The following is a 27,297-nucleotide window of genomic DNA, read 5'->3' as shown; positions in this document are numbered from 1 at the left end:
TATTAGTTCTCGTGAATTAAGGGAAAATAGATATGGCTAAACAAACAATTGTTATTAATTAGTGAAAAGGTTACTGTACTCATGGTTTTCGTAAGATGTGTGGATAGATTAAAAAATCGCGTAACGAAACTGCCAAAAGGAATATATTACTATACATACTATAAAGTAATATATACAGAAAAATGGCATCTCCATGGAAAATTTCAAATAAAATCAGGTTAGTGGTATGATGTTACGGTGGATTTACGTCTATCATAATATGAAGCACTAAACAGTAATATCTCAAAATAAAGAATTGTCTTTGTGTTAATTGTTAATTTTCAGTTACACCTTGCATGCTTAGGCGACTGATCCCATCGGTCGAATCTGTACAGATTCTATATAAACATGATATTACCATTTAAGAGCTGTAATAAACGTCTTGTTCTCAAGTAATACTATGAAGGTAAATTCCCTTTATATAAAGTGTATACACTTTTTTAACTAAAATAAGAGCTTCCCGATTGACTCATTTCGGTACAGACAGTCTTCACCAACGTGTCATACGGAAACAAATGCGCCGACCCGGTCAGAAAGGCACCTTATTTCTAAGTGACAGCACAGGACCCTTTTGACTTTGAATTATATAATTTATTATTAGATTTCACCTTGCTTCTAGACGAAAGCGGTTCAGTATCATAAACAATATTTGCCTGGTAGTTCCTTGATAATTAAAATAAATAAAGAGAAATAATATCTCAGGACAATTTTACACAACGCCATCTAATCCCAAGCTAAGCAGAGCTTGTTTTCTGGATACTAGACAATTGATACAAATAGTGTAATAACAAATGGAGGTGAAGACAGTCCTCATTAGCTTAGGGTTGGACAGTTTGTGGTGGTGACGGTACACGAAGTCGCCTCGCTTCATCCGCGTCCAGAGCTCTTTTTATTTCGTAGTATCGTTGTTTGAACGACTGCAGTTCGTTGTTGACTCGGTCGAGTTCCAGTCTGAAATCTGCCACTTGCTTCTCTCGCATACTTAGCTCTGCAACAATTATATATTTCCAAATGTTGTATGCTTATTTGAATATTATTATTTTACCGTTGTTTTCTTCATAAGAACTTGCCTCTTGATCAACAAAAATGCTTAACATGCCCAGGAGTTTACAAAATGTACGCTTAGCAACTAATAAGTACATTTATTTTATAGTAAGATAATTATTTATGTCTATGTACATAAATAATTATCTTCGCCATATATTATCATTAAATAAAAAAAAACATTTATTCATATAGTAGGACATTTTGGTCATTTAAGAACATCCAATTTTTTATTTACTCTACCGTCCAGTTTAGTTGAGAAGAACTGAAATTTCCTTTATGAATTGTTTACATATTTAGATGTCCGACATTATTAAATGAAAATGAAAATTTTTTGCTATGCACGTCTGTCTCTTATATAATTTATAATTCTTGTGTGTTAAATACATATGTAGTTTAATACATAGTGAGTTTTTGATTTATTGTATTTAAATAGTGTGTATAGTAATAAATTTCAAATTCCTCCATCCGCGCAATTTACAGAATTAATGCTAATGTACATAGGTATTATTAACATGTATATTTATTAGGTGTGATTTAACTACTTATAATGTTGTAATTTGTGTATAAACCTATCTAAAGCAGTGAAGTATTATCCCCAACATTCCACCTGATTTAAAACTGATATTACCTACTCACTGATTACTAACGTCATCTCCAGATCATAAATTTAAAAATGTACACTATGTTTCCTTATAGTGACGCAGACGTGGGGTTATTGGGATTTTTCCCCGAAACGAAATTGGCTCCGGGCGTACAGGCATGCCCACTGTTTCCTCGTGGTATTCATTAATAAACTTTCTTGCTGACGAATCAAATTTAATCAAATGCTGATTGTTAATAATAACGCTAGACGTATAATAAAACTAAAACTATTATATTTTAGCTGTTAAATCCTGTTCACTAAAAAGTCATTCACTGTATATTGCAAAAGTAATGTTTGTAGAGCTTTTTTTTATTAATTGGGGAGCTTTTTTTATTGTAGACCAGTGATGGATGATATGACCTTGAAGTTAGCACATTACCCATCACGGTGGTTTTCTTCTGTTACCCAATAGTCCCTCGAACTCTAAACATACAAGTAATTGAGTGCATCATCATTAGCCCACTGCTGTACATAGGCAGATGCCCGTGCTCAGTGGCGCGCCTTGGGCTCCCCCAAAGCACGATCTTTAGCCCCTCTATTTCCAGTTATTACCCGCAACCCTACGTATGTCGTTACTCCACATATCTGTGGATAGTCCTACGCTTGATTTACTATTGAATACATACCCGCTATTAAACATTTCATCTTCGTAGTCCGTTGCGCTAGCGCCCTTTGTGTGCGATTTAATGTTTGCTGAAAATAAAAACGTATAATACAAAAAAATTACAAGTTAACTCATAACATATTACTCTATTTATTTTTATTTTTATTTATGTTAGTGGTCGCCCATTAGTCGATATTCGGCCATAAATAATTTAAATATATTGTAATTAGTGAATTTATTATGCTTTTGTTTGACATTCAGTAAGACATATGTATAATATTAAAGACAATCTTTTCTCAATTTGACCACAGACTTTGACAATAAATAAAAGAATATATGCGTGTATGTGTCAAATGCATGGTAGTGTGTTTAATATTTTTGTTATTGATTTAATGTATTTTTTGTACATAATTAAAATAAATATTAGCATTTTGCTCTCTTTCTCTATATAAACTATGAGCGTGCGGCATTTCATACTCCTTCGTCCGTGCATTTTCGTAATGGGGTACAAAGTTTTTGCTTCACGTATTAATTTATAGATAACTTTAATGGATGTGTTCAGAGATGAAAGTACATTTAGCGGACTTAATATATTGTGGCATTTTCTACCTGTCAATTTAATAAGTCAGGTTACCAATAAATTTTTCCCTTTATTTATGCAGATATTTCATTACATGGTATAAAACAAAGTTACTGTCGCTGTCTGTTCGTCCCTATGTATGCATAAAGCTTTAAAACTACGCAACGGATTTTGAGGATTTTTTTTAATAGATAGAGTAATTCAAGAGGAAGGTTTATAGGTGTAATACATGTACACTCGGGCGAACCCGGGGCGAGTAGCAAGTATATGTATAAACCTCATGGTTTCACTCGTTGTATTTAGTATTATAATATAAATAACGAGTGAAACTAGGGAATAATTTATTATTTATACCTGTATCTCGGGACTTGGCTGCAAAGCGAGCATGTCTTTTACAGCAGTGTAGAGATTTCGCGTTTCCTTCAACTCGCGGTCTTTTAACACCAGCATCTCACTCTGTGCCAGCACTTTCCTGGTAACAACCGGTTTTTTAATATAACAGTAACGATAAATACTGCCTTAGTGGTCTAGTGGTTTAGCACGCCACTTTACATCCGATGGTCACGGATTAGATTTCTCGCACGGTACAAATATTTGTATTCATGCGTATGATTGTTTGAATCGGTCAGGGTTTTTTATATATATAATGTATATATGTATTTACAATAAAATTAAATATACAAATACATAGATTTGTATCAGTTGTCTAGTCTTTAGGCGTATAATTATTTCTATGTATCGTCTGGGTGTTTTATATGCCTATTATGTCTTTACAATAAAACTAAATATCAAAGTATTTTTATCAGTTCTCTAGTACCCATAACACAAGTTCTGCTTAACTTGGGACTAGGTGGCAGTGTATGTCCAGGGTTATTATTATACCTAGATTTCTGTAAAAAAGTATTTTGCATTTCGTTCTGGTATAAGGTCTTTGATTAATCCTTTGTTTTTATTGAGTCATGTGGCCTCGGTATTCCTTAATCCATGTTTTTATTGCAGTCACAATCGACTTAACACCAATGAAGTTCACGAGGCTACGCGACTGATTATAACAATACAATGCAAAAAATATGTACCGATTGATCTGACCCGTGCTTAGTGTCAGCTATTACACTAGAGTTTGTGATGACGCTGGCACGAGTAGATCTATGGACACGCAATGGACATTATCTGAACGCAAACTTACTTACTATCCATCACTTCTGTTCAGCTAGTTCATCAATAATCTATACATATAAATAAAATTGGTGTGTCTGTTTGTAATATTGAAATAACCGTTTTTTACTACATGCATATGAATATAAATACGGTACATACACCAAAATAACATTTTTTATAATTTTTGTTTGTCTGTCTGTTTCTTCCGGCTAATCTCTGAAATGGCTGGATCTATTTTGACGGGACTTTTATTGCCAGGTAGCTGATGTAATAAGAAGTAACTTAGGCTACTTTTATTTTAGAAAAAATCTTATATTATAGAAAAATAAAGTTATATTCCATGCGGACGAAGTCGCGGGTCAGCTAGTCTTAAATAATCTTACTAACATTATGAAGGCAAAAGTTTGTGAGTATGGATGTTTTTACTCTTTCACGCAAAAACTACTGAACGGATTTCTTTGAAACTCTACAGTGATATAGCTTATACATCGGAAAAACATTATGGGTTACAATTTAAAACAATATTATGTAAATTGGGCGATATATAATGATAAGTGTGATGCAGATGAAGATGCGCCGGGTTAGCTAGTTTTAAAGAATCTTACACATTTTATAAACGCAAAAGTTTGTGAGTATGGATGAATCGATGGATCGATGTTTGTTACTCTATTATGCAGAAACTACTGATCGGATTTGGATGAAACTTTACTGTAATATAACTTACACATCAGAATAACACATAGGCTCTAAATTTCATGCGGGCGAATATTAATAATATATATTAGGTATATATTTTATAGCAATTAAAATACATTTTACATAATATACTTTGTTGACATGACATATGTACTGTGAGAGATAAAAATCCCTTTAGTCGCAAAAACGTAACAAACAAACGGATAGATATACTTTTTTATAATATTTCATTAAGTTTTTTAATGTCCGTAGTATTATTCGTGTACATAGGCGACGGATACCGCTTACTATCAGGCGGGCCGTCAGCTTATTAGCGATTCCAATTACATAAAAAAAAACCCACTAACTTTTGCGTCACTCTCAATTTTTGTGTAAGCTGCACGCTCTCAGGGTCTGTACCCTGGAGTTTCCTCCAGCGGTGCACGTTCAAAGGTGTCTCTAGGGCTTCTTCTAACGCCCGCACCCGCAGTCTCTCGCGGCCGAGTTCTCGCTCAAGATTGAATACCTGAAAATAGAAATTAAATTAGCAACCTAGAGCCTAGAACTAACCGAGATATTTAGAAAAGGGATAATAACAATAATAATAATATTTTCACACAGCGCCATCTAGTCACAGGCTAAACAAAGCTTTTAGGGTCTGCAACGCGCACGTTACACCCCTGGTGTTACGACGTTCACAGGCTACGGTAACCATTCACCATCAGAAGGGCCGTATGCTTGTTTGCCACAATAGTAGTAGTATAAAAAAGCTAATGTTTAATGGTACTAGATAAATTAATACTTATAAATACATACTTAATATACGTAGAGTGGGGAAGGGATTGTTAGTAACGGAAAATAAATAGTAAATAAGTCCCCCCTGGAAGACATCTAGGTTAATTCCTGGTAAATTCGTCACGATGGGCTACCTGGTCTAACTTCCCGCTTATCCTTCACTCCTACACATCCTACACATCCTAAGGAATATCCTGTGAAGGATATTCCTTAGGATGATATCCTTCACAGGCGCTCCGCCATCGTATACCGTTAGCGCTGACGAATGCAACATACCATTATCCTCCATTATAAAAAATATACATCGAAAACACCCAGACAGATACAAACAATCATAGTTATAATGAATACAAGTGTTTGTACCGTACGAGGACCCTCGGAAGTAAACCGGTGGTGCTAAACAGTCGAGTTGCTCCTCCAGCCTCAATAAATCAACAACAAATTAGTTGTAGCGCAACAATAGATGGGGTAATTTGTTAAAAATTAAACTTAATCACTCCGCAGCACTCTCGTTATTAACATCAATCACGATATTTAATTGTATAATTAATTACCTTATTAAAAGTAATAATTGCAACGTTTCATAGTTTCTACCATGCAAAATTATATTAGACTAGTTGTTACCCGTGACTTCGTTTGTTTCTTAAAAAAATATATATACACGTGCCTATCTTCATATCAAATTTTAATAATAATAATATCTGTGCACAATCCACACAACGCCATGTAGTCCCAAGCTAAGTAGAGATTCTGTTATGTATACTAGACAAATGATATCTCTCAAACCGATACAAACAATTATACTCATGAATACTAATGTTTGTACCGTGTGAGGAATCCGCGACCATTGGAAGTGACGTAGCATGCTAAATCAATTTTAAATAAAATGGAGCAATAATTAATTTTGCGAATATTTTAATATGCTACCTTAAATTGAAAAAATGTGGCGAAAATGTGTGGCTTTGATATCGTTGTCATTTGTTTTAACATCAATAGATGGCGCTTCACAAATGTACACGTGTATAAAGTTACAGGGAGTACTAGTAGCTATTTGATAATATTTCTGATCAAATAAATCAGTGACAAAGTAGAGAGTAGCTACCTCGAGCCGTAAGTCTGTCATATTCTCTATTCCCTTGGACAGTAGATTCTTCTCCTTGCGTAGTCTTATGATCTCTAGTCGCAGCAACCGGATGTCTTCTACTCTCTGTTCGTATTGACGCTCTCCTGCATAGTATAGCATTTGGATGATAATAGATCATTTGTATAGATAAAATAATATTAATAACAACTCGACAATTCTGTGTGAATTGTCCAGAGTTATTGTTATTATTATTAAGCCATATTTACAAATAGATCACTATTATAAATAGAATAAATTAAGTATTTTTAATAGTTGTCCAGTACCCATAACACAAGCTCTGGTTACCTTGGACTTGGACTGGAATGGACTATGTGAAGTGTCCAGGATTAAAATAAAAACTATTCATCAATCGAGAACATTTTTTTGTAAATAGGTCATATTCAGAATACTGGTTGCCTCACCTCTATGTAAAGTGACCTCCAAAATTCGTATCTTCTCGTACAGGAGTGAGATCTCGTCGTTCCGCCTCACGAGTTGTGCTCCCACCACGTCACGTTCGTTCATAAGACCTTCCAGCTCTTTCATCAGCTTCGCTCGAGCAGTATCTCCTTCCTGTAGAGTTTGCCAGAGAGTTTCTCAAAGTCTGCCTGGGTCTCACCTATTTTAGCCGCCAAGCAGGTTGGTGTTTAAGATGTGTTGCTGCTGTAAGGTGCAGATTAGGCAGTGTAATAATAGGTAAGGAGACATGACATGACATTATTTTGGTTGGTATCGTATTCTGTTAAGTTGATTATTGTTTTTTGTTATTTAGTTTGGGTAGGATGGGATTGCTATCGTCAGATTTAGTGTACAAAAATAAAAAAGAGAAAAAGAAGTAAAAAATTGGAAATGATTTTTGCATTTGTTACCAAACCTGTACTATTCTATTCAGCCTGGCCTCCTCTTGTCTGAGGGCTGCTATGTCCGCTCTGGCTTCGGAGAGTTTTGCAAGTCCGCCCTGCACCTCTGCCCGTAGCTGTTCATTTTTCTTGTTACATTTGGCGAGCGTACCCTCACAAGACTTCAGACCTGTCTCCTTGCCACTAATGTCTTCTTTTAGCTGCTCAATTTGATATGCTAGCATCTGAAATATTTTTTATGTAAGTACATAACATAAAAATGTAAAGAAACTCCCCGTGAAGCCTATTTCTTTCATTGGCTGAATTAAGGTTTTTATATACAAGTACATTTTGAGCTTGATATTTTATTATTACCAACAGAATAAAACAAAACGCCTAGAGAAGCATCGAGTATATATTAAAAAATCTAGATATACAGGTCTACTTCTTTCATTGACTGAATGTAGATTTTATATTACAGTTTTGGGAGGGGTGTAAGGTCTTCCTAAACAGTTAGATAACACGAAAATTTCAGGTGCATTTAACTGGGTGCTAGATTTTAATTTCACAATTGGATATAGTAACTAGGTCATGGTGCGACTCCTTCGCAAGAACATACATCAAATTTATGTTATTATACTGAGTGTACCTTCAGTTTCTGTTTAAGGTCTTGGATTTCGTCCAGAGCCTCCGTGTAGTTCTTATGCAGCATATTTCTTTCCGCCCGCGTTCCATCTAACGCTACTGACAGTTTTCGAGTCTTGATCGTTTCCTCGCGCAGTGCTTTCTTTAAATCCAAGATGTCAGCGGTACGGAGACGTATTTCCTCTGTTTGTAATATTAGCAGGGTATTAAAAGACTTACATATTATTAGAAATAAAATAAAACATTATGTAAATACTTATTACTCAGAGTTTTAAATTCTATCTTTCTATATTAACTTTTTTCGAAACAATGGCGTTCAATATTAGGGTGTATACTAAAGTAGTAAGGATTTAAAATTTTATACCCAGATTAAACACACATAATGCTAAATGGTTGACGAAGAATGGAATACTATGGGTTATTTCTACATATTTTAACTTAAAAAAATCTTTAATTGCCGTAAGGGGCCATCTATAAAGTCAGTACCGGACAGCTGCTTATAGATATTAATAGTTAAAATTTCGAGTTTTACTATTCAAATTGCAACGTTTATCTTTTTAAGTTTATTTAGCGAATTTTATCTTCAAATGATATCCCCATGTTCCATGGAGTAATATTATAGAATATAAATCATGTATTAAACCACAAAGTGATAAATCATTTACTTATTACCTTACGACGTCTGATAACCTTACCTGATATTTCGTCGACTTTCTCGTTCAATGCAATTGTTTCTTCCAGCATCCTGTTTAAAATAATTAGGGATTTATTTAGCTGGTTTTATATGAAAATAGTTTATAGTAGTAATGGCTAAAGCAGAATCCAAGTTAGCGGGTGTGTTGCCGACATTTTAGGAAAGTAAACGTTATTTTCTGGAAGTTTCTGATCTTCTCCAACTAAATTTTGTTAGTAATTTTTAAATGTATGAATTTGAAATATGCATTCGGCTTTTTTAACTATTCAAATTCTGTTTGCCTTTATAGGTTCACCGAACGTTAGGAGTCAAGTGCAGATGGCACTCAAAATGCACGGTGGAGGACTGTCATTCCTGGAGATGGTCATGATGAAATTTTAATTTGCGATATGTGTGATAATGGATGAAGGATACCTGTCTTTGTCCTTCTCCAGTTGTCGTATGAGCAGTCTCTGTTTGTTGATCTGCGTTGCGTTCAATTCCAGCTCGTGCTCAAGCTGTTTACGGCGCTGTTCTTGTAGATGTAGCATTTGAAGGTTTTCTATTGCTTCGTCTGGTTTTTATTATTAACAATATAATTATTTAGTAGCAAATGAGTTTTTGGCAACATCGTGTTAAGAGTGCTCTTTGTTTGTTTTATATTAAAAACAACACAGTTAAATCACAGATAATAGGTTAAACATTTAGAATGCAAAATATGGGCATCTCAAGTGTTCCAATTACCAATGCCTCAGACTACCCTGTCTGGGAGAACGTTCGAGACCGTAGGTTTATATGTTCTGTATCTATATATTTTCAGATAGACTCATTATATTTTATCAAATTAGTTGTTATTTTTAGGAAGTCCATTTCATTGCCTAATGTATTTATATTATTTTGTTTAATTCCGCTATTATTTGTATGTGTGAGACCACATATATTCAGTGCGGAAACCTGACCACTACTACTAGAAGGTTATGTACTTCCCAGTTAGTGATTAAGTTCATTATTGGATATTGGTTTAAGTATATTGCAATATGGTTTCGCCTCTAAACGCGGAATTATCAGGCAATTAATAGAGTTTGGATATATGTAGTTTCGAAACATCTCCTTGACTGTTAGCAATCAGACTACATCTCAAACAGTATGGGTGTAGATTCAATGTCGGAATTTGATCACTAATGGGAAAGGTTACGCTTTCAGTAGCGGTGGTCATGTTTCCGAACTGAAGTAAAAACAGATTACTTAGTGACAGAATAGGATATCAATGACAATTAGACTCACTTTGTATCTTCTGCATATTCTTGTTCAGTATGTCCTTCTCTCTATTCAGATTCTCTATTTCTCTCTTGTCAGATTCCGCTTGTTTCTTGCCGAGCATTATCTCCCGTTCCATTACACTCACTTGTTGACGTAGCCGTTCTCTGTTAACGAAAGAATATTAAAAATATTGTGAACCGGCCTTTGCGAACTCCTTTATATTATCTATACTAGCCGACCCGCGCAACTTATTCTGCGTTATATTTTCTCAATTTTTACAACATTTTTAAGTGCAGCTTCAGACCTATTGGTGACCTTATATGGACTTTTGATATTATTTAACCAATCTTTTTAACTTTATCACCAATAAAGGAATAAATAAGAATTAACAAATAAGTTATAGCATTTTGAAGTGTAGTTGATACTCGCATTCGGCAATTGATCTTTATTCGTCTTAGATAGATGGGGCTCGCTTTGATAGGACAAATAAATGAATTATCATTATTAAGATTTATTTTACTCAGCTTTCGCCAGTATTTTTCCCAAGTATGGTTCTCAAGTGAGGTACCTAACATCAATATTATTATTATTAGTTGTAATACAGTAAATTAACAAAAATGTGTACCGTTCTGACTCGACACTGGCTTTATTTCCTTCAAGCAGTTGGTACTTCTTCGTCTGCTGCACAGCCTGTTTGGTCAACTTGGAAACCTCATTGCGAAGTCTGTTGCCATCGTCGATCATATTCTACTAATAACAATTGTACTCTATATTTATTTAAATATCACTCGCGTTTTTTTTATTTAATTTGCATAACTTATAATTTAATGTTTAACCTGATGGTAAGTGGTAACCGTCGCCTATATACATGAACAACACTATGGTCAGCAAGTTATCATGTGACGCTCGTGATACTACTAATGTAACTTACAATACATTATATACACGTTAGTTAATGTAAGTTCGTTTAATTCTTTTGCTCCTGAAATGTAATCTATTAATGGTGTAGCATTAATAGATTCATCAAAAATTCTGTACACATTTTTACGAATATTGCGCCGTCGAAGGAGTATGAATTTTCTTACACTTACTAGTTTATATAGAGGAGATTAATTTAGAAAAGTACTGGCATTCTGCATGCGAATATTTTTTTTAACTATGTATAAAAATTTTGCTTTAAATAAATAAAAAAACAACATTGCAGACACTACCATTATTATTTGACACACAAGGGATATAAATCTTCAACAGTAGAACTTTAGTAATGTTAAAACTTATAGTTTAAATTCAAATCGCCCCAATGATTGAAAATTCAACCCGAATGGTTGATTATTTAATAATTGGGGCGATTACTAAGTTTTTAAAATTTTACCTTTAACTCCTTTGTAGTATTGTTAAGTTTCTGCTTAGTCTTTTCAAACTCTATATTGGTGGTCTCCAGCTGTTCTCTGAATTGGGCGGCTTTGGTGGACGCAGCCTCTTGCTCCTGTTGGGCGGTTTCTAGCTTGTGTCCAGTCTCACGGAGTTGCTTGTCGCGACGTTCAATTGCCTTTTCTGCTTTCGTCGCCTGAATATTTGAATAGGCGAGTGTACAAAAAACTGATTTAAAAATGTATACCGAATGACTTTACAACGAAAAAAAAATTTGACAAATGTGATCCGATTGATATTTCATTTTGTTAATTCATTTATTCAGCGGAAGGTTTTTTGTTATTTGATTGTTTTACAGCTCTTAGAATCATCTTATATTTAGACTATATAATAATAAAATATTTTTTACAGTTAACAAAAAATATATATAACAGTTTCCGTATGTGTTTACGTCTTAGTCGTCCTATTCATGACTTAAAAGACAATGTGGGGATATGTGTACAGTACGGCATATATAGATGTTCATTATCATTAATTTAAAAAAATACAACGGGATGTGAATGTATCGCCGTCTCTCGTATTAATTTGGTTTGTTATCGGCAGGTCCATCACCGGAAAGTAAATCAATCTTAATTACCTGAATTTATACTTATGTAAAAAGGTAATTTAATTAATGTACGTAATCTGTATAACATACCCTTTCGTTTAGATTTGCAATTGTGGTGCCTCTACTCTCCACTTCGTTCTTGAGGCTCACACTTTCGTTTTTCAGATGATCCACCAGGCGATTTTGCCGCACTGTGTTATTATCTGCTTCCTACAAATAATTACACTGTTATGTACAACTGAATTATATAACGCAATCTAATATGGTTGCAATATATTATTATTTAAAATTCCAGATATAAATAGAATAGAATACAAATAATTTATTCAAATAAACACTGAAGCACTTTTGAATAGTTATCCCATTTTTTTTTCAATTTACCGCTCGTTTGGAAAGTTGTCTCATGACCAGAAGAATGAGCAAGAATCTTGCGTGTTGCTCTTTCAAAGAATTTAGTTGTTACTTTACATTTTTAAGTTGAAATATGTGAATACAAACTTCCAACTAGCACTAATTCAATTAAATACTCAAATAGAGAAAATATTAAATATACAACCAATTGGTTGAGTTACTAAATAATAGTAAATCAGTCGTTATGATTAGAGCAAACCAGTCCCTATAGACAGCATTCGTTCACGAGTATGACGGATGAGCCAGCCATCACTGCGCTCGACCATCCAAATTCAAATTCAAAATATCTTTATTCATGTAGGTCTATTACAGACTCTTATGCTATGTCAAATCTACAGTCACGGAATGCTTTCGTGATGAAAAGAACTGACAAGAAACTCAGCTCGTATTCTTTTCAAATTAATATTATACATGTTTACAATATTTTAGGGAGCCCAATAACCCGGCCGGTGAAAGAGTAACAAACATCCAACCATTTACGAAGTTTAAAGTTTTCCAATGTCTATATTATATTACCTCAAGTTGCTCCTCTAGTTTGGCAATATTTTCATCGGCGGCCGTATTTTTATTCTCCAACTCTTCCACATATTTGAGAGCGTTGGAGAGCCTCAGCTTCACACCGTCTAGTTCACCTTGGAGACGCGCCTTCTCTTTCTCAAATTTCTCTTTCTCTTTTACAGCTGATGTGGCTCCACTTTGAAATTAGACAGGTTATATTTATTTACCCGGTTTAATATCCGGACAAACCCAGGGCGGGCCACCAGTAACTAAACCAGTGTTTGTCAGTAGTGCAATCAGTAGTCTATCTTAGTAAAATTATAAACGCGAAAGTTTGTAAGTAATTACTCTTACACGCAAAAACTACTGAACGGATTTTGATAAAACTTTACAGTAATATAGCTCATGCATGAGAATACCACAAAAGCTATATTTTTTATTGAAATTAATCCGGTGAAACAGCGGGGACAGCTAGTAGTAAATAACCGTGAAAAAAGGTCTAAACACTCACGCATCTTCGTCGCCGGCGCGTTTCCTTGCATCCAACTCCTTTTCGAGCCTAGTCACGGTTCTCTTCATGGTCTCCAGACTTTCTACGCTGATCAGCTCCCTTGCGTGCATCGCGTCGGCTAGCGCTCTAGCTTCCTCTATATTACAATGAGATATTTTCATGATAGATCTATAATACAATAAAATATTAAAGGCCCTGTTTGTACATTGTATATTTAAAAAAAATATGCTGCACTCTTGTTACAGAATTCGAAGTAACAAACTGTTAGAAGCACCTTTTAGTCACAAGCTTGTTTGTGTTATGAGTACTAGAGAACTGAAATATATATCTAGATTTTTTTAAAATACATATATCTTTATTTTTAATGTTGCAAGTACAATAAAGTATATACATAATATATGTGGGGGTTTAAGCCCACAGTTCCGTGATAATGCTATTGATTGATTGATGAGGGGTTTTTGTTAAATAAAACCGCCTCGGTTGAATGCTACTCGAACACTTTTTTGATTTTTATTACTAAAATAAATATAATGAGGTGAAATGTATTGAAGTGAAATTGCATGTGTAGGCAATTGTGTATTGCACAGTAAGCAGGCATGTGCGGTTGCCCGTACAATATACATAAAAACACCCAGACCAAATACAAACAATCATATTGATGAATACAAATGTTTTTGCAGTGCGAAAAATCGAACGCGCAACCATTGGATGTAAGACAATGTACTAAACCGTCAGACCACCGGGGCCGTGATAAGGTCAATAAGTTGAATTTCTTGCCAGATCACTAACTAAAATAGCTAGCCGATCTTGATGACAAGGGTAGCGAAAAAAAAATGAGTTCCATAACATGGCTTTGGAAACTTAGTCTATACTTTACGACTATTTTGTTTTATACTCCTACTAGCTGTGCCGGCAAATGTTGCTTTGCCATATAAATTAATAACGCTATAAAAAAATGGGGGTTGGTGATAGATAGATAGATTTAGGGTTGTATGTATTTTTAATGACACATAAAAAATATATTAATAAAAAAAAATGTACAAAAAATAAAAAATAAAATGTTGGAGGTAGACTACCCCTTATCATTTAGGGGTATAAAAAATAGTAGCCGATTCTCAGACCTCCTATTCATGCATATAAAATTTTATAAAAATCGGTCAAGCCGTTTCAGAGGAGTATGGTAACTAACATTGTGACACGAGAATTTTATATATAAGATGTTGGCAAACAAGCATACGTCCCATCTGATGTTAAATGGTTGCCATAGCGGTATTATAATAAATATAATGTAATTTTATGTAAGAGATTGCGAATACTAGTAAGACCGCCTGTTGTAAAACATTTTTATTGTCTTTATTTATTGTACTTATTGTTCTTTGTATAAATGCGCGCAATAAACAGTTATTATTATCATATCTTGTATTACTTACCAATATCAGCTCTTAGTTTCTCAATAGTTTTATGGGAGTCTGTAATCTCTGCCAGGTAATCCGATACGGTGTCATCGAAGCGGCGTAGTTTTGTCTACATAATTAGTACTCATTGTTACACTTCATTTCATTACTTTAGATGATAAAACTTTATTTTGGGTAAAAGAACACATACACTAGAGATGTGCTAACTCGTAATAAACATAACTCGAGTTGATTCGAGTTACCAGGAATAAACAGTTTTTTTTTATTTTTCGAACAAATCTAATGTTTTGGCCGCAGCTAGCCTTGAAAGCTTCACCGAACCATAGGGGGCGAGTAGAAATGGCACTTCAAAGCTGCGGAAGGACTTATAGAACGCATCATTTTAATGATAACCGGACGAATATGCAAAAAAAAGATTATAACGACATAAATTGTATGATATGAAATGATCGGAAAACTTTATGTCATTGTCGGTTCGAGGACAGAATCATCCTCACGCTCTTTCACTTGAATCGTTCATTTACCAGTGTAAATGCATGAGTGGTCTCATATATGCTAATGTTTGCTGAATTAAATAAAGTACCTATTATAAATTCATTAAGCAGTGTAATGGACTTCCGCAAAATAACACCTATTTAAAAAAAAATGTCGTTTACTTGATACCTTGCCATTGATGCATTGCTATTCCTAAATTACACCTCCGTACTCTGTAATAAAACTGATTCCTACAAGTATCTATCTGTAGATATATTTAGGACTTTCTTAGGACATATCGCGTACACGCTAACTCCCTATAACCACAGATAACATAACTGTAACTAAGAAAGAACAGAAAGTGGTATAATTTTTGTGGTAAAGATTAATTTCCATACATACGTGAAGGGCGTCAATTTCTTGCACATGGGCCACGTTGTCATCTTTCATCTTGTAATAGGAGTCGTAGAGCTTCGTGTAAACATCCGTGTAAAGTTTCAGACCTTCGGCTTCCCTCATTTCTTCTAGAACCTGGTTAATTAATGTGTGAATAAATTTTATTACACTAGTTATCGTCCAATAGTCGAAATTCGATCATAAATCATTTACACTATGGTTATGTTTCATAGTCATAGACAAATAATATTAGAAGTGTGATGTTGACGTTGGTGATTTCAAATACGCGGTAATGTGTGTAATGTTTTTTTTTTACTTATTTAATGTATTTTTATCTTATTTAAAAATATATTAGTTTTCTGCACTTCTCTATATAAACTTATAGGTGTGCGAAATTTCATACTCCTCCGTACGCAAAATATTCCTAAAATGAAGTACAAAGTTGCTTCAAGTATTAATATAAATATATCACTAGGCCAATGAAATAAAAAAAATTGATACTACATTAGTAGTTATAAGACAGTTTGTTTATCACCGTCTTCCGATTGTTATGGGTTCGATTCTCTCAAGATACAAACATTTGTATGCCTGACTTTGTCATCTGATGTTTTCTATATATTTACAAAAAATAAATATTTAAGTATTTATATCAGTTTAGTACCAATAACAAAAGCTCTACTTAGTTTGGTACCAGATAGCGCTGTGTGAAGTGTCTAGGATTATTATTATTAATCCAAGAGTTGACAAGAGCATTCAAATGCAATGTTACATTCACCGACAGATGAAGATGTCGATTGAAGCATTGTTGACAATGCTTCTGTCTATACTATTTGGGATTACAGTCATGAAGGTATACTTTATTATTAGAATAATAATAGAAAATAATTTATTCAAATAGACTTACATTGAAGCACTTTTAAATAGTCACCACAATTTTGTTTTTCAATTCGAATTTACCGCTCATTCGGAAAGCTGTCTCATCACATGAAGAATGAATAACTTGCGTTTGATATTTTAAATAATGTTGTTGTAACGTATTTAAGTTGAAATGTGTGAATACAAACTACCAACTAGCACTAATTCAATTCAATTATTGGTATTACATTTACGTAAACAGAAGAAGATATGGTTTTACTTACTCTCTCAAACTCTTTCTCTGCTTCGCTTGTTTCGGAGCCTATTTTCAGGGCTCCCCCGAACGGTCCATCATCGTCATTCTCCATTTTTATGTTGTGCAAATCCGAAAAGTACTAAATAAACTCGTGAAAATTATAAAAAGCAAAATAATAATAAAAAGGATACGTTTTGTTACCACGGTGCGTTGGCTGTATGTTTGGTTGCTATGGTGATGTTCTTATCATGTACAAAGTTGTGGAGGTTCTATAGATGTAGCGCGGACTCTATAACCTCTCTAATAACATAGGATATTAGGTTTTGCGCCGAGAAATAAAAGGTATATAATGTTAACAAATTGGATTTAAACAAAGAGATATTCAGTTGAGTTTTGTTGTGAGTTCTTCACAATTGTATTTGTAAACTGAACTGGACGGGAGGAGAAGAAAATGAATACACAATATGCAAGTTAATTTTATTGGTATTTAATTGACTATATAAATTAATTAGCGTAAGACGTCGCACGTATTAGGTAATTAAAAAATTTTGATAAGTACATATAAAAAAATTTAGTGCTAATGCATTGTAACAAGTAACAGTACTTACAGTGATTACAAAAAAACTATCAATAATAAGATATGCATTAATATGATTTGTTTTAAATGTTTCACCTAGCTATAATATAAATACATTGGAAGATATTGTTAGTAACGTGACCTAACATCTCCATTGCTTGCAATGTACTTACCATGTGAGATTAACTCCAGGTTTCCCGAGTAAACCGTGGTGATAAATTATTGGCGACTTTATATTCATCTTATCATCCTCCACTGGTGCCCCGCCAGTGTAAATACTTAGCGAAGGTGGGTGCATCATTCCATTATCAACAATTATTTTTAATTGATAATTGGTATTACATTTACGTAAACAGAAGAAGATATGGTTTTACTTACTCTCTCAAACTCTTTCTCTGCTTCGCTTGTTTCGGAGCCTATTTTCAGGGCTCCCCCGAACGGTCCATCATCGTCATTCTCCATTTTTATATTGTGCAAATCCGAAAAGTACTAAATAAACTCGTGAAAATTAATAATTAATTAATTAAAAATATATAATTTTGCAATTAACTCTCCAATAATATTAAAACATATAACAAACCTAATGAATCCGACAGATGGCGATAAATCCGCCTTACTTTGCATTCAAATACATACATTTAGGGAAATTCGTTCGTCTGTATCGCGCTTACTTTAAATTTATCATCGTATTTCGCCCAATTTACATTACAAATTTTAAATTATATATAGCCTGTGTATTATTCTGTTGTATAAGCTATATTACTGTAAAGTTTCATCAAAATCCGTTGAGCAGTTGTTGCCTGACAGAACAACAAACATCCATTCCTCCATCCAGTCATCCATACTCACAAACTTTCGCGTTTATAATATTAGTAAGTTTACTGTGTGGGTTTTTTAACTGCGTATCCCTGGTTTTTTGTACATATATATTGTTCATTACAAATAACGTTAAATTACCAACAACAACTTTCAATGACATATTCATATATTAATTGTTTTGATAGTCGTTTTATTTGATTTACAACGGACGAGCCCTGCAGTGCCCCCTAGCGGATCTTTTCCATTATTCAATTCACTTTTATTGTTGTACACCAATTATTCTTACTATTAAACTGTAGCTTGATCGTTGCTAATTTATTGCCGACTGCTTATAGCTGTGCCCTCGGTTTTGTACTCGCCATGTGATTTTTTTTTTATTTCAAATTCATCATCATCATCTCAGGCCGGAAGACGTCCAGTGCTGAACAAAGGCCTCACCCCAAAGATCTCCAGGACGATTGGTCCTGCGCTATTCGCATCCAACGCCTTCCAGCGAATTTGAATTGGTCGTCGGTCACGCTGCGTCTTCCGGTCAGCGGTCGCCACTCGAGGACTCGAATCAAATTATAATATGTTTAATCATGTAGGTCTATTACAGACTTATGATATGTCAAGTCATCAGTTCGGAGTGCTTTCGAGCTAAGAAGAACTGACAGGAAACTCAGCTTTTCAAATATGCGAACATAGTCAAGGAAACCTCATTTGATAGAAGCCATTCAAATTAAAAGAAGCTTGTATATGAATACAAAAATATAAAATCATTTTTAAATTCAAGTAGGTGTCTGTAAGTGAATGTAGTTATCACCAGCTATTGCAATAATGTCGAAAGAAAATAATCTAATAAGTGTCAAACACGCTTTTGTCTCACTGAATGGCTATAAATGTCGACTGTATACATAAATAGCACTCAGTGGTCCAGTGGTTCAGCACGCCGCCTTAATTACGATATTCGCGGGTTCGATTCCTCACACGGCACGATGTATTCGGCAGTAAAATTGTTTGTATCGGTCCGTGTGTTTTCTATATATATTATGTGTGGATTTACAAAAAAAATATAATAAATAATAATACTGACTCTGCTTAGCTTGGGACTATATGGCGCTGTGTGAATTGTCCAGGGTTATTACTTTTATTATCATTACATATCCACCCGTGCAAAGTCAGGACGGATCGTTAGTTTTTATTAATACTATTATGCAGGGTATGAGTATGTTTGACTCTTTCCGATTAGTCGTTAGTTTGTTTGTCATTCAACTTACGTAATCTACGGCTATAGTTATTGCAGCTTTGTGCACATTTTGCCAAAATAACCTCGCATTTCAGACTGACACGCAAATCTACTATTATACAACAAAGAGTATAGTTACTTTTAGACAAAGAATAATAGAATTGTATACGGCAATTGCGTAATTTTTTTAATACCACCTAAATGTGTACTCGAAATAAAAATTAATGAAACAACATTTTTGCTTTGCTCGTGCGTAATCAAAACATAAAGTTCCTATTAAATTATTTGTTAAAAGTTTATCAGTTAATTAAGAATTCATATAATTTAGTTACTAATGAATCACTATATATTTATATGTATATGATTTGACTATACATTTTCTATATCAATATTATAAATAGGAAACAAAAACTTTTTATATGTGTACATAATAAAAAAAATACTTATCGATAATAATATTGTAACCTAGTAATGTAGGCTGTATATACTATGACAGGTGGCCCTGTAACAAGTGACAATGAAAAAAAACAAAAGTGACTACCAAACTTTAGTAATAAACCGCAATTTATTTATTAGTAAAAAATAGTGACGGACAAGCTAAACAAGTTCTAAAGTAGTAGCTAAAATAGTTTATCTATTGATTTTGATCATTTTGTAAAATTTTGCGAGTACTTATGACCAAAAAATTGTTGTCTATTACTAAAGTTTAATTATTTCTACAGTAATTAACTAATTTAGTTTTAGTATCTTTGTTTTCAATGTAGCTAGTAAATAATACGTTATTATTTTAATATCTTAATCTGTCCTCTTTTTGCTGGGCAAAGACCTCCTCTTCACGCATCCATACTTCTCTATTCTGGTCTTGGTAAGCCTATATTTATTGAGCACATAATACAAAGTTAACCCTTAGTTAGCTTTTGCTTTACTAGCAAAAAAGTAATGGAATTGTAAACTTAAACCTGTATAACCAGTAGATTAAGGGCGATGCACTATGCCATTGCGGTTCTTAGTCAAGTTGAAACCGCGGCTAGGGTTTGCACATTTAATTTGATGTTTAAATTTGTATTTATTAACTATGTTGAATAAAGACAGACTTTAGAAAAATCTGGATTAGTTTAGGATTAATAATCCTAAACCGATCTTATTTAATTACTCAATCAATTGTTTATGTATAATTATTAAAAATTTAAACGCGATTGTTTGCGAGTATGGATGGATGTTTGTTACTCTTTGACGTAAAAACTACTGAATGATTTTTGATGAAATATTACAGTAATATAGGTTATACATCAAAATAACATATAGGCTGTAAATTTCACGCGGGTGAAGCAACGTGCACATCATGTATTTAATACTTTGACCGTAATGAATTAGTTATATTTGGTAGTTTATATTCAAAAATTTTAACTTAAAAATGTAATATTACGATATTGGTTTAAAAGAGCAACACGTATGTTTCTTGCTCGTTCTTCTTGTGATGAGACAGCTTTCCCAATGAGCGGCAGATAAAAATAATAATTCTGACTATTCAAAGATGCTTAAATTTAAGTTTATTTGAATTTAATAAAGAAGTGTCTATTTTATTCTATTACTAGCTGTCCCGGCAAACGTTGTTTTGCCATAAAATAAAATAAAAATTAGGGGTGGACTACCCCTAACATTTAGGGGGATGAAAAATAGAAAAATATATTTTCAGATCTACTCAATACGCTCACAAAATTTCATGAGAATCGGTCAAGCAGTTTTGGAGGAGTATGAGAACGAAAAGTGTGACACGAGAATTTTATATATAAGATATTCCTATCTTCCTTCAATGGAGCTTATGTGGTTAGTTAATTTATAGATATTTACCAAAGATATACTCGTACTACGCCTATGGTAATACCTGGGATGCACTAGACATAGACTTTGCTATGCTTACTAGTTCATTCCAACACTGTATTATTGTAATTAAATTGTTTTTTAAGGACAATAAACGATATATATATTTTTTATACTTTGTACTCGTATAAAGTCCTCTGGATTATGTATTTCAGCTCACCGCAAAACAGTTTAGTTAACTGCGTATCTGAAGAATGAGATATGGCAGTGAAAATATAGAGTATGGAAATGTTATGCTGATCTCATCCAGTCCTCTGAAATGACGTATGACGGATTCTACGGGCAGTACAAAAACAGGGGAGGGGATTGTTTTTTTTAATTGATGATAATGGCATTCCATTATCATCAATTAAAAAAGTTCTCCCGCCAGCTATACTAGTTTACGCTGGTCACGAGTGGAGGATTATAAAATGAGCATGAGGCCAGGTCAGATAGATCATCATGACAAATTCAACAGGAATTTTTCACGATGGTTTCCGAGGGGATCTTCTTAGTAGTCAAACTGACATTGTACATTGTTAACAATGAAGTCAATATTACTAACAATCACTTCCCTCCATCTTATAATATTTCACGGGTACCTCTCTAGCCTATACTGTTAGTAACAGCAGGGTATCATTGCAGTGTCATCCATTACAAAAAAATAAATGGATCAATGCATATTAATGGAAATGTACATTGACGACCTCGGTAGTCTAGCGGTCTTGCATACCCCTTTACGTCCGATGGTCGCGGGTTCGATTCCTTACACGGCACAAACATTTACATTCATGAGTATGATTGTTTGTATCGGTCTGGGTATTTTCTATGTATAGTATGTATGTATTTACGAAAAATAAAATTATCTATGTATTTGTATCAGTTATCTAGTATCCATAACACAAGCTTTAGCTAGCTTAACTTGGGTATAGATGGCGCTGTGTGAATTGTCCTGAGATTCATATTATTATAAATATAAATGATCTTAATTTAACAACAGTATTCAAGTGCAATTATTAAATGGAATATTTTGTTTCGTAGTTGTTTTATTTGTGTGTCTTTGTCAAAGAAGCATAAGGCCACCGGTAATTTTTTGACCTTCATTAAGATAGAGCGGCTCTCCAAGTCTTCTGGTGTGTTTAGAATAACTTAGTAGTGCATATTTTATTTGTACTTGTGGTTTAATATACGTGGGTACATAAAAAAGAGTTTATGTGTGTATGTCTGTAAATAGCTCCTAAATGGGTAGACTACTTTTTTCATGAGGTTTTTATATAAAACTGACGTAATTGAGATATAAATAGCTATACCTACGTATAATAATATACAAAGATTTGTTTACGCGTTCGAAAACTCAACTCAATCTATCTTGAAGAAGGTATCTATGTAAAGTCGTCTATCGGTAACAAACCAAAATTTATATTTTGGTTTGTTATCGGTGTTTCTATTCATCACTGGAGATTGTTAGAAATATGAATAGACAATACAATTATATTGGAGGCAGTCACGTATGGACTTACGACATTTTGGGATTTAGTCATCCCGCTTTACTAGGGTTACTACACCGTAAAGCGGCCTTACTACATCCAAACTAAATGAACTCATCATGTGTAGAGCAAAAGTTCGCTCTACACATGATGAGTTTTTTTAAATAGATGACAATGGAAAGGTCCGCCTGCCTTGACGGTTTACGCGTGCTGGGCACCAGAGGAGGTAAATAAGATGAGCATGAGATGAGGACAGTTGTAAATTAAACAAGAATGTATCACGATAGTTACCAGGGGGGCTGCTTGGAGGTCGACCTAACATGGTAACTATCACCTCAATCATCGCCATTCGCCCCAACCTCTACTTTTATAATTTTTAGTTAGTAACTGAATTTTGGATGAATGAATAAACAAACTTCGAGCTGAGGTTTGCTATATATTATACTAGTCATAGTAAGTACTTGTCATTTATGATATATGCGTCACAATATCGCTAATGACGTAGGTATATCTGCGTCAACTGCATAGTACTTTGTATGCTCCGCTGCGTATCTGCAACTTATATTATTTACACATTTGCTATAATGTGTAAATGATTGAATAGAGAGATGGGAAATGTTAGAATAAAATTCGTCCTTTTATTATACTTTCTTTCTGGCTGTGGAGAATGGAAAGCCATTAATTGATTCTACATTTAAAAATAAAATTTGGCGCCAAAACATATCGCCAGTAGCCCCTACAGTATGTACATATTATAGATTACTTACTATACGACAGATACATGTAAATGTATATGTATCTGTCGCTTTCTAAGTAATCTGTGCCATATCTGAACCGGAATGTAAATACCTACGTAGTGCATTTTAAAGCAGTAATACTCATATTCTACAAAATACTCTGTTTTTCTTTTTTATTTAGTATTAAACCCTCAGAATATATTTTATATTTTTTAGTTGCCACATTGTATTATTATTGTAGGTGGTAGTGCGTTAGGGTCATAAATTAGGAGTTGGGATTTAAAGTTCTATTTATTGGGGTGCAAGTATTTATCTATACATAAATACTTGCACCCCGATTTCTACAAGTTTGTTGTATTCCACGAAATTACATTTTTTTTTAATGTTTTTATGTGACTGGACTAACTCAGTATTATAACGAAAATATATTGCAGTTTCAACGTTATAAATATCAAGTAATAGCAAAAGTGATAGAAAACGATTGGGTTTACCCCAAAATATCATTGGAACATATTGGGATTTCCCTTTAGTATTAATTTTATTAAATGCAGAGCATTTCACAGTAGTGTTAGACATAGCATTTTAATTAAGATGAATAAGGAAACTTCCTCAACGTGTAAATTATTGGAACTTAATTGTGTATATATATCTAAGTGCATTTTATATGATAGTTGACAATTTAATACCACGATATTAACACAGATCTCGTAAGATATAATAATATTACATAGTATTAGGTAGCTTAGGGTATAAACACATTTTAGATAAAATATACTTTTTTGATTGATGATGATGATGATACCTTGTTTGTAACACACAGTAAAGAAAAAGGCATAAACAATATATTAAAGGACAACATGTATAGTTACAATAAAGCGGCCTTATTGCTGAAAGCAAACATTTCGAAATCGGCCGGTCAAAATAAGACTGTGAAATTGGTACAAAAGTTTTTAATCGGCGGCTGTCAAAAGATTTTAAACGTAACTTTATGGTGTATTTTTATAAATATAAAAAATACTGGCCATAGATTTTTTTTAAATTATATACTTAGTTATTATTTGAATTGTAAGTTATCAAAATATATTCACATACATATATATGTACTTAAAATTCTACAGATTGAAAACAAAGAAGAAAATACGTTGAAAAATAAATCTAACATTTTCTTTTTTTTTTTAATTAACGGGTAACATATACCTATTCATTTGGTTACTTATTAGTGTTATGACATTATATGTTATTAGGTACATGTCATTTCCCATAAGAAGAGGGTAATTCATTAGATTTTATGTTATTACTATATTATTATTATATATTATGATATGGCATAATATATAATAATAATAGAATAGAATAGAATAGAAAATCATTTATTCAAATAAACTTAATTTAAGCACTTTTATATAAACCATTTGTTTTTTATCTACCACTCGTCTCGTCTCGGAAAGCTGTCTCATCACAAGAAGAACGAGCAAGAAACTTGTGTGTTGCTCTTTTAAATAATCCTTGTAAGTTTACATTTACAAGTCGAAACGTGTGAATACAAACTACCAACAAGCACTATTTTTTTGGGTCAAATATAATAATAATAATTTTAAATCAGTCGTAGTGATAAAGACCAGTTTTATAAGCAGCATTTCATTATAAAATCACTGCGCTCGACCATTTTTAGTTAATATCTGGACATTTTAAATATTACTCATTCCACACGACCACGTCATAGTTATAAAATTATATATAGTTACAGATTCGTTTAATGGATGCATTGAATATAGAACATAATCTTAGAACATTTCACAGCGCCATCTAGTCCCAAGTTAAGCTAGCTAAAGCTTGTGTTATGGGTACTAGATAACTGATACAAATACTAGAAAACTACTAAAAGCTGTGAAAATGAGACAACCATAATAATAATAATAATTTTATTTGTAAAAGTAATTTTTATATGGTATTATTATAAAAACTTCTTAGTTAATATCTGATTAAATATTACAGTCATGTAGTTATAGTTATAGTTATATATAGTTATGGATAGTTTAATGTATTGATTGAATATTAAAACCCTATAACTAGGTATCTAGTCAATTATTGCCTGCAAAGTTATGTTGCAGGCAATAATTATGTAATTATGCGTAATAATGAAACAAGGCAAACTAATTAAAATGATTACCTTCATAAATGTTTTATTCAAATAAATTTTACAGATAAAAGATTCATATTCTTGAATAGTATTACATTTTATCTGTAATATTACATACCACAGATAATAAACGGAGGAATTTTTCGAAAGTTCTAAATTCGAATTTATGAAATTATAATAATAATTATTATTACTTTACATTTTAAGTTTAAGTGTGTGAATACAAACCACCAATTAGCACTAATTCAATTAAATACTCAAATAGATAAAATATTGAATATATAACCCAATTATTGTAGGCGCTATTCTTTACCAGTCAATTTTGAAAACTTTTTGAGCCGAGTAAAAAAATTACTGAATAGATATTTTTTAAAGATGAAAACGTATATTTTGTTTCCATATACAATGATAACTGTTTTTCAGAATAAACACTGACCGAAAGCTTTCTCTCTTTAATCATACCTACGTAATTCTCTGTCATATATATACATATAAGTATATATATTCTTATTATTATTATACAGTCAACTACAAGTTAATAAAGTAATGTTTTTTAGAAATTCGTTTTATAAAATATGTACTATTTATATATTATAAAATATGTACTATTAGCGACCAGTCCCGGCTACGCAAGGATGCATTACAAATCTTTGAATTTCTCGGCTTGTTCTATACAATAACACGTATGTATTATACATATAGACCTTCCTGTTAAATCACTCTACAAATCGATAAAACTGCATTAAAATCTGTTGCGTAATTTTAAAGATATAGGTAAGCGAACAGACAACAGCAAGAAATGCCAGGATTGACACATTCAAAAGCCCTAATATCGGGCTACTCGAACAAATACTCCAATAGACTACTGCTATTGAGTAAAAACGCACAATGTTCGTTACCATACTCCTCCTAAACGGCTTGATCCATTTTTATTAAATATTTAGGTATGCATATTCAGTAGGTCTGAGAATCGGCTACTATCTATTTTTCACATCCCTAAGCGATAAGGGTTGTCCACCTCTAACATTTTATTTATATTTTTATAATATGGTTTAAAAAGACATACAAACCAAAATTTTCACCCTTCTATCACCAATCCCTATATTTAAATGGCGTTACTAATTTATATGGCAAAACAACGTTTGCCGGGACAGCTAGTATTATTATAAATTAGGAAGTGTTCTTTTTTTTCATTATAATTCTTAGTAATGGTTTTACGTTTTTGTTTTGTGTGTGTTTTGTGATCATTTTATATTAAGTCGATTGTAATTGTGAGTGTCGTATGTTTAAGAAATAATATTTATATAACTAATTAATATTATTTCATTTCTGTCTGTATGATTGTTCCTTTTATACGATAAATGGATATTCCTCATTGATGTTATAGATATATGAACGTATTGTATCAAAAGGGCGGATATATAGCACAAATTAACGTATTATTAATTTGTGCTATATATATAAATATGATTTAATTAAAATATAAGATAAAATAATAAAAATATTTTATTAAATAATACTCCACACGAGATTGCTATAAGATTAATGTTAGCCACAAGACCTCAATGTAACGT

At 32.9% G+C, this 27,297-nt stretch overlaps 1 protein-coding gene across 1 annotated transcript; it reads right to left on the bottom strand.

Moving 5' to 3' along the window:
* Positions 1-421: 421 nt before the first annotated feature.
* LOC131845552 (cilia- and flagella-associated protein 58-like) lies at positions 422-17,077 on the bottom strand. The gene is made up of 19 exons (XM_059194623.1): positions 16,904-17,077; positions 15,771-15,899; positions 14,910-15,003; positions 13,480-13,615; positions 12,987-13,164; positions 12,150-12,269; positions 11,454-11,648; positions 10,707-10,828; positions 10,106-10,245; positions 9,257-9,395; positions 8,844-8,893; positions 8,153-8,331; positions 7,539-7,748; positions 7,087-7,237; positions 6,644-6,768; positions 5,115-5,272; positions 3,268-3,385; positions 2,356-2,422; positions 422-1,027 (listed from the first exon to the last, which is right to left on the bottom strand). The coding sequence occupies exons 1-19, from the start codon at positions 16,985-16,987 to the stop codon at positions 858-860; spliced, it is 2,565 nt and encodes an 854-aa protein (XP_059050606.1). The 5' UTR covers positions 16,988-17,077; the 3' UTR covers positions 422-857.
* Positions 17,078-27,297: the final 10,220 nt, after the last annotated feature.

The sequence above is a fragment of the Achroia grisella genome, unplaced genomic scaffold, assembly GCF_030625045.1.
Source record: "Achroia grisella isolate CSIRO2021 unplaced genomic scaffold, CSIRO_AGI_Agris_v1 utg474, whole genome shotgun sequence".
NCBI classification, from domain to species: domain Eukaryota; kingdom Metazoa; phylum Arthropoda; class Insecta; order Lepidoptera; family Pyralidae; genus Achroia; species Achroia grisella.
The sequence above is the reverse complement of the archived record's forward strand: the minus strand, read 5'-3'. Positions and strand labels throughout refer to the sequence as shown.

Coding starts and splice junctions, on each gene's coding strand:
- LOC131845552 (XM_059194623.1), bottom strand. CDS start 16,987: ATGGAGAATGACGATGATGGACCGTTCGGGGGAGCCCTGAAAATAGGC. Junction 7,749..8,152: donor ACCTTAAACAGAAACTGAAG/GTACACTCAGTA, acceptor AAAATATTTCAG/ATGCTAGCATATCAAATTGA. Junction 3,386..5,114: donor AAATTGAGAGTGACGCAAAA/GTTAGTGGGTTT, acceptor GGTTGTTACCAG/GAAAGTGCTGGCACAGAGTG.